The 16,930-nt window shown below is 38.4% G+C and overlaps 1 protein-coding gene across 1 annotated transcript in view; it reads right to left on the minus strand.

Annotated features, from left to right (window-relative positions):
* CNTNAP2 (contactin associated protein 2) overlaps positions 1 to 16,930 on the minus strand; it is a 1,478,782-nt gene that overhangs the window by 980,927 nt on the left and 480,925 nt on the right. Inside the window, exon 2 of the mRNA XM_074316028.1 lies at positions 14,546 to 14,656. Coding sequence (XP_074172129.1) covers positions 14,546 to 14,656 — 111 coding nt within the window. The remainder of the gene's footprint in view (positions 1 to 14,545; positions 14,657 to 16,930) is intronic.

A 16,930-nucleotide genomic window follows, 5' to 3' on the forward strand; every position in this document is an offset into this window, starting at 1 on the left:
GACTAATCCAGGTCCATATTGCCAGGGTTACGCCCGTGAAACAGACTAACCAAAGGCATTGAGTCCAGTCTTCACTGAAAGAAGATTCTTCTGGCTATCGTGATGAATCTGTCTGGTTCCTTTAGAAGGATTTGCCTTCAGCTGCCCAAACAGAGAATCCGACTCTCCTACCCTCAACAGCAGAAGCAGCTGCTGTCTCTAAGGCCCGATGAAGTAGTTTTGGCAGAGCATACCCCAATGCAATCTCAACAAACATCAGACGGTTTACAATATGTTCTGGGAAAGAAAGGAAACCTCCAGAGCCCCTTCTTCCACAATAAACAAAACCCCCCCTGGGCTTCCTATAGCTCTGATCCTAGCTCTGACACTACCTACTCTTTAGGTCCAAATAATACTTCTGATACCTCTCTGGTGACTGAAGTTCAACACAGGGCCAGAGGCTGCACTTGGCCGCTGGATCCCACAGCTGTCCGGAGGCTGGAGCTAATACAGGACCCTTCATCTCCGACACCCAAGAGGAATCCCAAGCCCTATATGTTCCTAAAGAGTTTCCTACACTAAATAACTGTCTTATCTCTGGCATGGTTGCTTTTCCTTTAAACTGAGGCTAACTTTAGGTTGATGTTAGCACTTAGCACCCTCCCCAACCCCCAAGTGACTACAATTCTGTTGTCTCCACGCCACCTTCTGGTTTTAACTGAATTCTGACTCTTTCCCAAAGGTCAATGTCACTGCGAGCGATTACTGCCTGTAAATCCTCACAGTCACATTCACATAACCTAGGCTGACCAATACGTGTGGCTACTGACCACTTGACATATGGCCAGGGAGACTATCACCTGTCTGAAAGAACTACATTTTTAACTTTATGTCAATTAATTGAAATTTATATTTAAAACCTGACACTCAAGTCAGTAATTGGAGGCCGTTTTAAGTATTTGGGGGACACTTGGGTATGTAAGTCTAGCTTTTCAACCACAGATTTTATGAAACTTAAATATACAGTATTTCTGACCAGAATTTAGTTTTTTAATTAAGATGTGCTAGAAGTATAAAATATATACAATATTTGAAAAACAGCATCACAAAGCAAAATGTCAAATTAATAATATTTATACTGATCACATATTGAAATGATAATATTTTGATATATTAAGTTAAATAGAACATATTGTAAAATGCACTTCACCTTTTTTTCTTACTTTTTTAATATGACGATTGGATAATTCAAAATTACATACGTGGCTCAGTTTATATTTCACTGGACAGCACTACGGTAGATTATAACATGGATGATGTCCTTTAGAATCATGCTGCCTACAACCCACAAAAACATACTTGTTGACTATCAATGACAGTAATTCCTCTGCTCGTCTTAGAACTGTCTACTAGTAACTCAATAGCCTTCATCCTTTATGGCTCTAGATGACCATTTTTCCCATTTTGTAGAAACACATTCAAGTAAAAAAAAAAAAAAATCTCGTCTATGGACACTAATACCATTACACCTTCTAGCAACTTCTTATTGCTGTCATCTACTGAACTTGTGGTCACCTCCCTTCTTTCTTGAAGACATCAGAATCTGACTCCATTTTCCTGTTAAACTCAAGACTTGTCTGCATGGGGTACATGCCCAAAACCTGCCCAAGATAATAGTCTCGTGTTTATTTGACTTCCTCACCTTCAGTGTCCTTTTACACACTGATTACCTTCTTCTGTGGCCACACCTGGGACTTAGTCATTACCCAGATGTCTGATTTCACTGAAATCTTATATGTCAATAGCCAATTGTCTGGTTATAACCACCTGTTCCCCTAGTTCTTCCATGGCCATGGCTATTTAATTCATGGTCTTTGGTTGCGTAGAGATATCCTTGTCATTGATACCCCCATTTTCTCTCAGTCAGGCTTCTGGGAGCCTCTCTAACCTGTCTCTATATATGTTATCTCAAGGTATATTATCTGACCATACTTAATTTCCTAATACTTAATTTCCTGTGCTATAGACCCAGCAGAACTCCAAACTAACTCTGTCTTCTCTCTTCAGTTCCTCTGTGAATAAGCTAGAGAAAAATCACACAGTTTTACAGATGTTGCCTCTGTAAGTCATGAAATTGATAATCTTCAACAACAATTGTGTCCTCAAGAATGTCTATTAACATTTTAGCAGTTTGGGTTTGAGTCCTCTCTCATTGGTCTCTATGACCTCCCCACCCCCCCAAAAAAAAAGGAACACACAAAACATCACATTCTATAAGCCCCTCGACCCTTTCCCACCTACTCATAGCAGAGTTTCCCTTAAACTTTCCTGAAAAATCTAAAGTTATTAAGTAGGATTGTCTTTGAATTCTTTAATTCTAACTACAAACTCCTATTATATATCCACACCAATTTGTACCTCTCTTTCTCCAGTGTCAGAGGATGATTGTATCCTCTTAGACCTGCTTAAGTCCAACTTATATGCCTGCAATTCCAACGAATAACATTAGTACAGATAATAATTAAAACAATCTTCATTTCATGAGAGCTAACCTTACGCTGCCAGGTAGTGTGCTAAGTACATTACAAAAACTAATCTCATTTATACCCCATAAATATTGTACTAGGTAGATACTATTATACCCATTTTATGTATGTTTAATGATTTTACCAAAATCACATAGCTAATAAGAAGTAGGGGCAAGTTTTTAACTCAGGTCTGAATTAATCTAAACGCAGTGGTCTTGTACCCTCTACTATAGCAGCTTATAAGAGAGTACTAGTACCTCGAAAACCTTACACCATAAGTCATGGAGTGTCTTGACTGCACTTTCAACTAACTTTCCACTTTCTATTCACTCACTTTTCTCTACAGCAGTCTTAAATCTCATTCATATTAAAGAAGAAAATACATCTTGACCACACCCCACCCCTTGTTTTGTGTGATTTTCTTCTTGCCATCCATCCGAACATCTTGAAAATGTAGTCTACATGTGCTAGCTCCTCTTCTTCACCTTAAATTCATTCTTCTACCCACAAAACTTTGGATGCCTCCTCCAAAATTCTACGGAAACCATTCTTGCAAAGGGCATACATGACCATGTTGTTTAATAATCGTCTTCACAACATAAGTAAAACGAGTGTCCATGATTTTGGATTTGTACGTAGATGACACCCGGGCCTTCTCTATATTTGGAGCTAGGGATACTTCCTCACCCATGTACTTCAGACAAGCACTGCCTCTTGTCATAATGTTGACCTCATCTCAGAGTCCATAAAATGTTTGCTTGTCAACTCTTCAGATGTTTAAGTTCCATATGCAAATGAACATGGAGTTGTGGTGTGTGCTCAGCTCAATGCATGTTTATTTAATGACTGGGCTCCCTCGTTCCTTCTGAACTGAGCATTATTTCAAGTCTTATTCTGATACTTACTTAGTCTTGTCTATTAGGCCTTTCCAGGTCTTGACCTGTGTCACTGTACATTAGAACTATTTGAGAGGGCGATGGCTGGGAGAATCAATGTTAATATTTTAGTCCGTCATTACCACTCTAATAGAATCGGCTCTAGTCCATTTCTGCGGATTGCTTCTTTGAAAAGACACAGCCAAATGTACTATGTTAGCCTTGTTTTGTTGGAGGTAATTTGCTTAAAATTTAAAATGTAGGTTTACATACAGCAGACAGGGTATTTTTAAAAACAATTTTTTGTGCTTTCTTTTAGATACAGGATATCTCAGTCACAAAGAAAATAAAATCACTGATGTTCTCTCCCAGCCTGAATAACTCAGAGTTACGTAAGTATTTATGAATAATGAATGTCTAATTTAGGGGCCTAAAATATGAATAACTGTATTATTCCATGCAGCAGAGAGAAATAGAATTCTTATTCAAGAGGACTTTTATTTCCCCACTTCTGCCTTTTGTTATCCCACTATTGAGTGAGAAGCTAGCACAGATAACACTTCAGAATATCCAAAAGAATCAATCTCAAGCTCACTGTTTTCTATACCAGCTAAGCCATCCACACAAAGAGAAGAAAAAAGAAAAAAAGGTAGGTAGGTGGAGATCCCTATGAGTTGAGAACAAAGTTAACCTTACATCTCGGTTAATCCAATACACAGAAATAGAATCACAAGGTTTTAGATTTGAGTCTCAGTGAGAAATCTATTTGATTTTAAATTGTTGGCATTCCAGAAGCTGATTAACATGTTTCAGGCTGCTAACGCATCTTCCCTGTCTGTCTCTCCTTAGTGAATCCTTGCCATGTTATTGATAAATTGCTAAGGAGAATTGATGATTTCCAAATGTATGTCATAACAATAGGAAAAAAAAGTTCCAAAGATCTCACAGCAAATTAGTGTGGAATTACAGCAAAAGACCAGCATGCTTTTTCTGTTTTACTCATTGAACAGTACACATGCCTTGTCTGCTGAGTCCTTTACCCCAATGCTGCAAAGCACGGGGGTCCTGAGTGGCATTCTAGCCTTGTCCACCCAAGCAAGCTTCTCCTAACTACGAACCACAGAAAACTGGACTGTAGACTGAGTGAACCAAAAGCCTGTCTTCAGATTCCTGCAGACAAATCACAGACTAAATCATGTAGATAAGGCAGTATTTTTGCTAGAATTGCATTGTTTGGATTTACCCAATAATATCCCTAAAATTGGTCCACTTTGGTCTAATGGCCACTGTTTGAGAGTCTGGCACTCATACCTGGGAAGAGGTGAGGCTGCTTGCAGGTTACATAGCCTCTTTCCTTCTTTTCATCTAATGCCCAGTTAGTGCCAGTCCTTTGGGTGTGAAACCAATAAAAACTATTTGTTGTTCAAAGGACAACTATCTGGTTTCAAATTTCTCTTTTAATTGTGGAAATTCAAATACAACAGTTGGAATTAAAAACCAAAGGCATTTATTACTTCTTTGACAGTCTCTTTAGGAAATTATTTTGCACCATAAATGATTAAGTGTTGACTTAGATGTAGAGAAAATTAAAAATAATAGCTTCAAAATAATTGGTCAAATCGTTTTTGCTTTATTTATTCCAAAACCTGATATATAGAAGATCGGGGAAAACTGAATCAATTCCCTTAGTAGTTTCTACAGGTTTCCAGGACGTATGTCATTCTACTATCGTGTTTCCCCGAAAATAAGACCTAGCCAGACAATCAGCTCTAACGCGTCTTTTGGAGCAAAAATTAATATAAGACCTGGTCTTATATTATATAAGACTCAGTATTGTTATGTTATGTTACGTTACGTTGTGATGTGATGTGATGTGATGTGATGTGATGTGATGTGATGTGATGTGATGTGATGTTGAAGACCCGGTCTTACATTATAGTAAAATAAGACCGGGTCTTATATTAATTTTTGCTCCAAAAGATGCGTTAGAGCTGATTGTCCGGCTCGGTCTTATTTTCAGGGAAACACAGTAAACAAATACAAAATTGAGGGCAAAATGTAAAAATGGTGAATCTTCCATTTGGAATGGAAGAAACAATTCAGTCATTGATAAGGATCTCACAGTGAATTCTTGTTATTATCAATGCCAGATTATCCCCATCTCATGACAAACAGAGATCCAGTTTATGGTATATCTAGTAGATATCAGAAATGTCCTATTTTGTGGTTGAGTTTTATTTCTATTATTCATTTCCTTTCACTTCATACTGACTTACTGCTTGTTCTCCATGTGTGTTTGGAATATTAAAAGTGTTAGTGACTTAAAAAAAATTGCTTCTATCAGTTTCTAGCATATTGGTGCTGTGCGTCAGTAGTTTTTTCTTATTTCAATTTTTTTTTTTTTTCTGGGAGACAGAATGTTGGTCTTATTGTTTTGTTCCAATCTTTACTGTTCTTACATATATAATATTTCAAGTACAGTTATGTCTTTTTTGCGTACCACCTCATATCGAACAAAGTCAGAAAGAAGACTGAAGGAGCCTAGATTTTGACTAGCTTTACGTGTAGGAAAAAAAAAAAAAAAGATGTTTCTTTAAAAATATATTATATGCAAATATTAAAAACAATTTCTTCATACTCTTTGATTATTTAAAACAAAGATAATAAGCATACAGAGAAATCACCAAGTCAGTATAAACTTCTCAAAAATAAAACCAAGAGATGTGTCTGCGTTGTATAACACCAGGGGGAAAACATTAGCTATACTCTTACCAACTCAAGTAAGATTCCACGTTTTCCTAAAGAACAGCTCACAGAGGCAGGGAAGACATGTGGAAAACAGAACAGGGAGTGATTTTAAAGTCAGAAGAATTGATTTCAAATGCTCAAATCTGCTGCAAGCTGTGACCTTGGGCAGGAAGCCCAACTTTCTTGAATTTAAGTTGTCTTATTCACAAAACTGAATTTTAGTACTTCTACATTCTTTCCAAGGGTTTTCGTAGGGACCAGATGAGAAAATGTGAATACACCAGAATGTGTTCTGCTATCTGTGAGTATCTACTCTGACCCAGTCACATGGGGTCAGACAAATAAATCTACAATACGATACTGTACCCTGAGTTCTGACAGAGAAAAAAACATGGTGCATCTTGAAAAATGGAGAGAGATACCTTGTCTAGCCATCAGTGGTGACTTTTTAAAAAGGTGACACCTAAACTCACTACTAAAGGACAAGCAACTTAAAAATGCTGAAGCTGTGTATGAAGAATGATCTATAGAATGAAAATCTGGATGACGATGGGAACTGCTGCTAATTTACTAGTCTGAACAGAAGGTGTGGAAGGACTGGGGTGGGGGCGGTGGCACCAGCCTCTGGTTTCCTGGCCTCCCGGACTTGTTTGTTATGGATTGCCAGTCCTTCCACGAAGAGGCAGTCTCAGTTCCGCCCAGACTGTCTTCCTCTTGTTGATACTATTCTCAGGTTCATTTGAATCATCCTCTTTCAGGGGGCCTTATATGACCCTATAAGAACGCATGGCCTTCTGAAAATGTAAAATAAGAGGTTCTAGCAATCACTTATAAATCTCTAATATCACAGAAACATGCAGATGGCAGCAGTCTGTGGTTTCAACTTCCTCTCTCTCTAGAACACTTAAGGCAGACAAGTAGGAGAATCAACAATACAGTAAGTCCTCACTTAAAACCAATTTCATCACAGGCTAATTGATGGAAACAAGAGTTAAGTTTCTAAGGCAACTCATCAACATTATAATGACACTGAACAAAACAACGTTATTTTAGGACCTGCTGTATTTTTTATCACCACAACAGTAGGACCTATAGGGCTTATAAGTATTCTAAACATCAGTTGAAAGCAAAATAAAGCAAAACAAACAAATGACAATAATAACAAAACTCAGATTAATAATCCATTTGAAATACATAACTGCCAGAAACTGGCTAGGGAAAAATCCACGAAGCATGTATAATTACGCATCGTTCATACATATGCCCAGGCACACACCTTCTAAATCAGAATAATCCATCCTGACTGCACACGTCTGCTGATGTGAAGGTAACAGATATAAGTCAGACAAGGATCCTCCAACTAAAATAAATAGCATCGCCCACCGACTTTAAAGTGGAAAACAAATACAAGCAAGGCCATAAATTCCGAAAGCTGCAGAGAAGGAAAACAAAGCAAAATAAAACCATCTAAAATGCATTCCTTACATTGCTAACAAAATAAACATAGCTAAGAAAAAGTTAAAAAAACAAAAAACACTGACCTTTGAGTGAAAACCTGAGGAATAAAGCTTTCTACAGTTTGTGTTTACATTGTAATGTCACAGAGGCAAGAACAATAAAAATAGACTGTCTTAAATGCCATGGTTTACTGTTAGCAGTATTTATGTCAAACATATATCTCCATTTTAAAGCATAGAGGACAAGTAAACAATGTTGATTGCTCATTTACAAGTACAGAAAAGGCAGTGTGCTAACAAAGGCTGGAATGCTTTGTGTTGTTATCAGTGGCAATATTTTTAGAATTCATTTGGATGGCTTGAGTATAAAGAGATTTGATGCCACTTTTTTTTTTTTTTTTTAATTCTCCCCAAAGAAAATTGTGTGGGGGGAGAATCATTAAGTTGTTAAAGGTATTAAGGGTATATTCATTCGAATCAGTATGACTTAACCAGGTTGCTAATAGAGCTATTATTCGATTAAATCCTTTCAATGGTCCTGGAAATAATTTGCCCTGCCTTTAATTTATTTATTTTTTTTCTCTTACTGAGTGAAATAATGGGAAGGAGGCACCTAGACAAAAATCATGGAACTTTCTCTGATCATAGAAGAGTAGATATTGAAGAATGAGGCAGACCCACTCCTCTGCTTTAGGGGAAATGGAATTATGGGGTGGAAATGTATTTTTCACATGAGTAGTTGTGTGTGCCCTCACCTTGTCTAATAATTGGCACTGTCCTTCACGTGATCAGCTGATGTGAGTGCCCCAATGACGCTGGACATGCCCTGCTCATTTCTCACCTTTGTGTTTCTCACAGGCTATACTGCTGCAACTGGGACACGGAATGTATTCCTTACGGGCCAGACACAATAGACAAGAACCAATAGATGGAACACGTTCTGTTACCTGAAGGCACATGTTACCGATTGGATTTAGCAGCTCAAATGGAAGGTCTCATCTATAGAAGAAACATCTTGAGTTTAGGACATGCCTCACCAATTCAGCATCATCAACCAGATGGTACCTGTTCCATAATTTCAAAGCATTGGGAGAACACAAATACCATGGGGCCATTTCCCAATTGTTATGCATGTTCATTCTAAATAATCAATAATTAGTTTATGTTATTTATAAGCGATGGCAATCGTGCTTGCTATTGTTATTTATGCTCTATAATCGTCTGGACCCCAATTAGCTATCAGTGACTAGATAACTTGTGAGGTAACCTTTTGGAAACTGATACTCTTGATTTAACAAGTCACCCAACATAGAAGCAATGAGTATTTGAAGTTTAAAACAGGTAAAAAAATATATGCACTAAACATAATCTGATATTCTTATTCCTTTGCTCAGAAAATATTCTTGGAGAATCAAACGTGTGTAGTACCGTGTTCGTGTTAAAAAAAAAAAGTGCTGTGGATTTGTGTGAAGAATTCTGTTTTACGATGAATCCTTCTGCTATGATACAAATCATTTACCTAAATTCTCCACCTTGTTGGCCGAAAGGTGAAAAATAGTAAAGCTTGTCTTGAATAAAAGTAGCAAATAGTAAAGGGATAACTAAACATTTAATCTCCAAAATATACCATTGTCATACATCCTGGAATGGTTTTGAAAGAAAAAATGCAACTTGTAAAAAGTTGATTGGATCAATATATTCTCCCAGACAACCTAGATGTTTTCCAAGGTATTTAATAGGAAGTATCCCTCTACACAAAGAAGAAATGGTGTAGATCCCTAAGAATCTGTAGCCATCCATTAAGATCAAGACCAAGGAATTATGATTAATCTTGGCTACAAGGTGAGGGTATTCAGAAATGACTGGGTCCTAGAGACCATCTAGCCCAGGTGTTTCATTATAGAAGTGAGACAATCAGGGCAATTAAACCCAGGAGGGAATGGTCCAAGGTCTAGGGCAAAAGGGAACTCTAGTTCCTCCAAGGTCTTATCAAGAAATCCACAAAGATACATTTATTCTGCACATCTTCTCAAAATCACTACCTATTTAAATATATTTCTTTGTTAGTTCCGAAGTAAAGTGTGCCCACCCCATACATCCTAAATTTTTTAGGACAAGCACCAAACAGCATGATTTCCATATTGTGTGTAAAGTAAAATTACAAAGCCTATACTACGAAGATATAGTACAGATCTGTTCGTGGATTATTCACAACTTTCCCATTCTTTTAGACAATCAACTGGTCATACCGTGATATGAGAAAAGTGTTAGAAAATTAATGTTCTACACATTGGTAATAAAAGAAAATGAAGTATAGCTATATGCTACAAGTAAAGGAAAAAGAAATTCATATTTCAGAGCCACTTCAAAGAGGGTAGCAGTGGTTAATGTCATAACACTGATTCTAATCCAGCTCATAATTTTCTCAGTGGCAAATATAAGGATATTTGCTACAAAGCTAGCAAAATAGTAACTTCCTTAAAATAATTAACTACAAAGTTCTTCATCTCAAATGCCCAAATCGAGAAACACTCTTCCTTTAATTAACTCCAGTTCACTCTGCTAAACCAAAAATCATCTTCCATCACACTAATATCAAAGAGCTTCTAAAAGCAGTATTTGCAGAAACACAGCAGCGAACCCATGGGATACCGTGTACTTTGAAGTACAGTAAACACACTCTGTTCCCTTGATGTGCAGAGTGTTTGGCTAAACTCGAAAAGCATCCCCCAAAGTGAATATGTGTTCTGCTGGCCCTAAAGATGCTCCAGGATGAAGAGGGTCTTTCTGATTTCCCTAGAGAGGACCACAGAACACAACATGGGACTGACTGGGGTGATTGCGGGAACATGCATTACCGGTGCGGGGGCAGAGCACATATTAACTCCACACACTGGGAGACCGTGTTCTCTGGGAAATGCTACAAAACCCAGCACAGATCTCTATGGGGAACACAAAAGATGGTATTAGAATTCCAACATTGTAAAATTTGTTGCCACAGGAGAAAAATAGCAATATTATTTGCAAATTAAAAAGGCATGGCTACACAAATGTATGAGTCATTCCCTGGTGAATATCCTTCCATCATTTTTAATAAGCGTCAATCACACAAACGTACCATGTACTGTACGTTTAATTTTTTAAAGCTTCTAGCAAAGCCAAAATTTTGATTTAGGTTTGAGAATTAAAGTAAAAGGAATAAATTAAAACTTCTATTGTTAGTTAGACAACCACGCTCATGCACTTGGAAAGGTGAATCCCAAGACCTGCTAATGGGTTTAGAAGAAATCATTTAAAGTTTATTTTTTAAAAATAGGATGTGTAGGGCTGAAGGAAAAAAAGCAATATTGTTTAATTCTATCTAATGTCAAGATTAATTTTTTTTTGCTTTTCCTGAAGACCATAAAATTAATAAATATGATGTTGGATTCTATCAAATCTAATTCAAATAAAAAAACAAAACAAAATAACACTTTAAAGTCACTGACATAAACGCTTTCATTTGAATTGAAAGGAATTTGAGGTGAAAAGACCTGGGGAACATTTAAGTCCATGTTAAGTAGCAGTCCATTTGTGTAAAACTCATTAAAATATTTAAAATGCTATTTTATTAATCTTTCAATTATTATATCATTGTTTTTCTTAGATGATGATGGGGAAACACACACACACACAGTGGCAAATACATAAATTCTAGCAGCTGCTTTTTTAGGGAGGCCTTTTTTTGTAATGATAAGGATATTTCATTCACTAGCTTTAAAATAATATCTGCGGTATAGGTTTTCGAAGTTGAGAGTAATCCATGGCAAAGAGACTAATATTTAAATGCAACACAGCTTGAGTAGATTATGTCATTTAGTCTTCACCACAACTCTGTTAAATTGTATAATTGAAATATACATGTTAAAATATAAAGAGAGGGCCCAGACCGCCAAGATTATCCCGGCATAATTATAATAGAATTCTTTCACTGTCAAAGTTCCTGGTTTGGGTGATAAATTATATAGCAACCATAGAAATCTGGAAACGGAGATGCAGAAAGTTTAAATCATTGACTAATACCATATGCTTCCCCAGTTGATTCAGGATTGGAACCTCGTCACGCATGAAAGCAGGTCACCCTCTTTCCACTGCTCAGCACCGCGTCAGAGCCAGCAAAATCAGCAGTGTTTTCAAGAGAGTAATTCGAAGATGAAGAAGGATAGCCAGTCCAAAGAGGAATGTCAAACACCCTGAAATGCTTCATTAGAAAACCAGCCCTGTGGATTTTCCTGCTCCCAAGGATTGACTCTTAAAAGGCAAATGCTCCCAGGAGAAGTAACACTTCAACCAATGAATTCATAATAAAGTACGAACGAGTCATCAGGGAGTGGGAAAGAAGCAGATGAAGAGAAATGCTGAGGAAGCGATAGGGGATGAAGAAAGAGGGAAAATAGCAGAATGACATCTGTCAACATGGACAGAAACACACCAATGGGAAACTGCAGTCTATCTCACAAGTTAAGCCTTGATGTGACATTATAGTCTAAGTCTTTATTCCTAATAAAGGTTAAGAATACTACGTGATTTGGCAAATCCTGGGTACCAGGCGTAGGCCAAAAGGAACAGAGAGGAGTGAATCAGGGACTGGAGAGAGAGAGAGAGAGAGAGAGAGAGAGAGAGAGAGGAAGAGGGCCAGCAGGGTGCATCATTGGCACAAAGAGGGACACGGTCCTCATGGAAGCACTGCGATTGCTCTCCCACTTCATAGCAATTAATGGGTTATTAATTGGGTTATCGGGTTATTATTAATAACACAATTAATGGGTTGTTATTATCAGCTACAGTTCTGGACTTAATTACTTGTGACAGATCCTGTTGATATTTAAAGCAGAGAAAGGGAGAAAGGATAGAAAGGGGAAAAGGTGTTTTACAAACTAAAGGACACAAGAATTGAGGATGCAATAGAGGAGAGAAAACTTTGCTTTCCTGGAGCAGCATGAACAGACCTCTGCAGGGCAGGTAAGTGTGATTATTTGCTGAGCCACCGAGGGGCATGTGTAGTAAATAGGGACACGTGAACTAAAGAAGGGGCTGCGTCATGCTACCATGTTTCCCAGAAAATAAGACTGGGTCTTATATTAATTTTTGCTCCAAAAGACGCATTAGGGCTTATGTTCAGGGAATGTCATCCTGAAAAATCATGCTAGGGTTTATTTTCTGGTTTAGTCTTATTTTCGGGGAAACATGGTCATTACTAAAGATCCCTCTTGGACAACAGGAAGCAGAAAATGAAAAAGCAATGATTTGCCCAAGCTAAGGCATCAGGGCATGGCGGCAATCGTTAACTTCAGTGGTCTTGTTTAAGGAAAGGTCGAGCCTGTGGTTCTTTTGAAGATACAAGTGTGGATGTTAAGAGACCTGCTCCAGCAGTCTTTCCAGGTGTCTGTTATACACCTATTCCTCCCAGCAGTGATGGTCAAATAATGTGGCCTGCAAATGCAGTCTGTTCTCTCTGCTGGAGGGAAAAAAAAAGATTAAATAACTTCAAAAAACATCACCTCCAACAACTCTCCACTTTTTGGTTTAGTAGAGAAGATGACAGGTTCCTGAAATGGGAGGAATTATCCAGGAAACAAATCTAAAAAGAAGAGTTCTCTGGGGAGCAGAGAGCATTGAAGGATCTACCACGCAAACCTAAGTGGCCAGAGGGCGACAAGAAAGAAAATTATTCAAGATCTATATATCACTTAAGAAACTCTGGGTTTTCTAATTGGGTTTCTCTGGCTATACAAGCACAAGTCAAATTGAACTCAAACCTCCCACTCCTTTTAGGTTCTTTCTTCAGGCTAATTCAAATGCAGCACTGACATTGCTTCCGCTGGCTTAATGGAACACGGAGAGGGTCGGGTTTGAGGAGAAGACATGGATTTGTGTCCCTAAACACAGCTCCCTCGCTATGCCACTTTAGAACCTAAAGTGGAGATTCTCAGTTAATGTCTTTTTAGGTTTCTATCTTTATTATTTTCCTCTGCAAAACAGGGACATGGATAACTGTTTTTGATCAGGAGTTTTTTAGGAACTAGGAGGACAGATTTACTCAAATTAGCTCACGCAAGAGGAGGTGACTATTAGAATTAGGAAGGTCACTTTCAGAGACTCAAGCAGAAGTGTGGCCAGAAGTCGTGGCTCACTGGAAACAGGGACCTGAAGGAGAAAAGGCATGAGACCAGGACTTTACCCACTTCCTATGGGATCCATGAGGTCTTGTGTCTTCATTTATTCACCAGCTCCTACTTCATTTCTCTTTTCGTCTTACTTACACATAGCCCATCATGGTTTCCCAATAGCCCTCCCCGTTCCCAAATCATGTAACAAATGAAACAGAGATTCTGATGGCGGCAGCTGAGATCATGGTTTTTTTCTAATCATCTGTCGTTTGTGGAGGGAGAAAGGCACCATGTGGTTGAAAGGTTGTCCCTTCTGAACAACCAAAATAAATTGATTGCTAAAAAAAGCACGCGAGGTGGAAAGTTGAAAGTTTGGCAGAAGTACTGATTGGCATCTCTAACCTAACACTCCATCTAACGAGGTTATTGCGAACATCAAGTGACATTTGGAACACAATATGTGTACACATACTTGGACTCAATTCTTTTTAACTTCTTTTTAAATGTGTTCTGATTAAGAAGAATTTCCTTAACTCAGAATTTTTATACCATTTTGAGCTCATTATTACATGCAACTCCAAATTTTTTTCCTTTTTCATTTACCATTTCTTTCTCCCAGCCCAAATTTTGATTCCCCAATAGTGGCTGCAAAATAGGTTTCAGTACCTGTGGTCTGTTACACAAAGTGGGAAGAATGGCTTTGGGTGCTTTCTAATGTCCAATAAAAATATCTTTTAGAAATTTAACTGTAAATACAGCATATTCTTATTTACCACATTTGGCGACATAGGAAATAAAAATTGATTTACCCCCTCGCTTGTTGATCTTGGCATAGCCAGGAGAATAGCTTGCAGACATAGAGGACGAACTGCTGAAAGCTACATGGGAGAGTCCAGACACAAGTGGCTCATCACATTTTTCTGAAAAGAAAAGAGAGAGAGAGAGAGATTCAATAAAGACCTTTACTTAATGACTGGTATGCTTTTGTTAAAATGATTATTGACTATAGCACAAATTGGAACCTTTATGATATAACATTTGGCAAAAGATCGGAATTTAGGCAACTTGACGATGATAATTCTAAGAAATCACAGGGACAGTTTAAACAACCTTCTGATTTCAAGAGTCGTAACGAGGACCAACTGCTTTATTCCCAAGGGCCTCATTCACACCTGCCATCACAGAATCAGGAGGAAAGTCGAGCTTGTTAACTTCAAACAATCTTTGGAATCTGATGTCTTCTGACAATCTTTAGGTATTTATTCATTATAGGAACAGAAGGTTAGAATCATTAAAATTGGAGCAGGGAAGGATGAGAGGAATCCTACCAAAACTAAAAGTCTGAGAAAAAGGTGTCGGTAAAGGAGAAGACAGACTAATCACCACCTCGAAAAGCATCTGAAAGATTGATTAATCCCATCACACGTGAACAGTTAACTGCACTGGAATCAGGTGATGCTTCAATGCTATTCTTCTCTTGGCTTCGAGAGGGCCATTCATTTTTTTTTGGCCTCCTCCCTCACTACTAGCTTGTTCTCCAATTCCTTTGATGGATCTTTCTCATTTTCCTAATGTCTAAATGTTAAAGTACCCAAGACTCCATTCTCTATCTCTTCTCAGTCCACTCCTGCTCCCTGAGAGACTGCATCAGGGGCTACGTCTTCTCATCCTGGAATGTCCCAAACGCTACCAGCTCACATCACCTGGCCCTCAGCGATCACAGATACTGTATATCCTTCCTGGTCTCTCCCTTGCTCCTCTATAGCCCTTCTGCACATAGCAGCAAAAGGGACACTTTTAAAAATACCTATGGGTCATGGGGCTTCTAGGCTAAAATATTCACTGGCTCCTGCTCTCAATCACTCAGAATAAAGTCTGAAGCCTTCCACTGGCCCACAGAGGCCACTGCACTGGTCACATCTCTCCACATCCTCCTCGTCCATTACTGTCCAGACACCACGGCCCCCTCCCTTTCCTTCCCCAACAGGCCTGCTGCTGCCTTGGGCTTTCACAACGACTATTCCAGCTACCCTGAGGCTCAGCCCTCACCTCTCCCAGACTCTGCTCTCTGTCACCTTTCGTCACTGAAGACAAGCTGTTCTGGTTCACCTGGCTAAAAGAGCACCAGGCTGCCATCTCTCGCTGTCCCCATGTGCTGCCTCACTTTCCTTTATAGCATTTAGAGCCACCTGACATGTTATGTGTTTACTCATTTAATCATTTAGTTGCCTTTCTCTCCCACTAGGTTGGAAGCTTTAAGGAAAAGAAGTTTGTGATAGTTTGTGTAATGATTTTTCTCCAGGGACCTGAACCACACTGGGTGGTTGGCACACACTCCAAGAACATTTGTAGAATGGATGGATGGATGGATGGATGGATGGATGGATGGATGGATGGATGGATGAATGAATATAAGAACAATTAAACCTAACAAACCTCAGAGTCTTGAAGCGCTATGCTCAATAACAACATGGCCCAACACTTAATTTTTCAGAGAGGTGGTCTCAATTCCCCAATGAATATTTACACACACTCAGTACTCTTTTCAGTAAGACAGAGGGTTGCACTGAATATTCTAGAATGCTTTCTATCTCAAATATTTATAAACAGAGAAAACTTGAGCAATGGAAGGAATGAACTAGTTTTCTTGAAAAGTCACTCAAGTGGAGTTAAGTCCCCAATGACCCTGGGGAAATGAATTATTGTTCATTATCTCATCGCTCGAGTGTGCACCGATTTGAAGTTAAAATGAACAAACCCATCCTTGTAAAACATTGTTAAGAGTTTTTATTTTTCCTAGTTATACTGCAAGTACCTCTGGGAAATAGGGCATGTGTATGAATGTATTCCCCAGAAAGTAAATGGAAAAGAACGAAAATATGAACATAAAACTTATTTTTAAAATATCAGTTCACAAAGCGGGTATCTAACGTGAAGGATTTCACATCCATTGTTTAAAAGATGTACGATTCAATTTAGCTACCAGTGAGCATGGATATAAAGTATTGGTTTCCTATCTTCTGACTCTTTTGAGTCTAACTTTTTATGACCTTTGGACATAGCTCTGCATTTAACTGGAGTCATCCTTACTGCTAAAGCGCCCATGATATTAAAAATGTGCTGATGTCCACCCATGTTCCTTTTCTTCACTCAAATGAGCATCAAGCACCTGTTCTGTGCCAGGCCCAGGACAC

The sequence above is a fragment of the Rhinolophus sinicus genome, linkage group LG11, assembly GCF_036562045.2.
Source record: "Rhinolophus sinicus isolate RSC01 linkage group LG11, ASM3656204v1, whole genome shotgun sequence".
In the NCBI taxonomy this organism is placed as follows: Eukaryota; Metazoa; Chordata; class Mammalia; order Chiroptera; family Rhinolophidae; genus Rhinolophus; species Rhinolophus sinicus.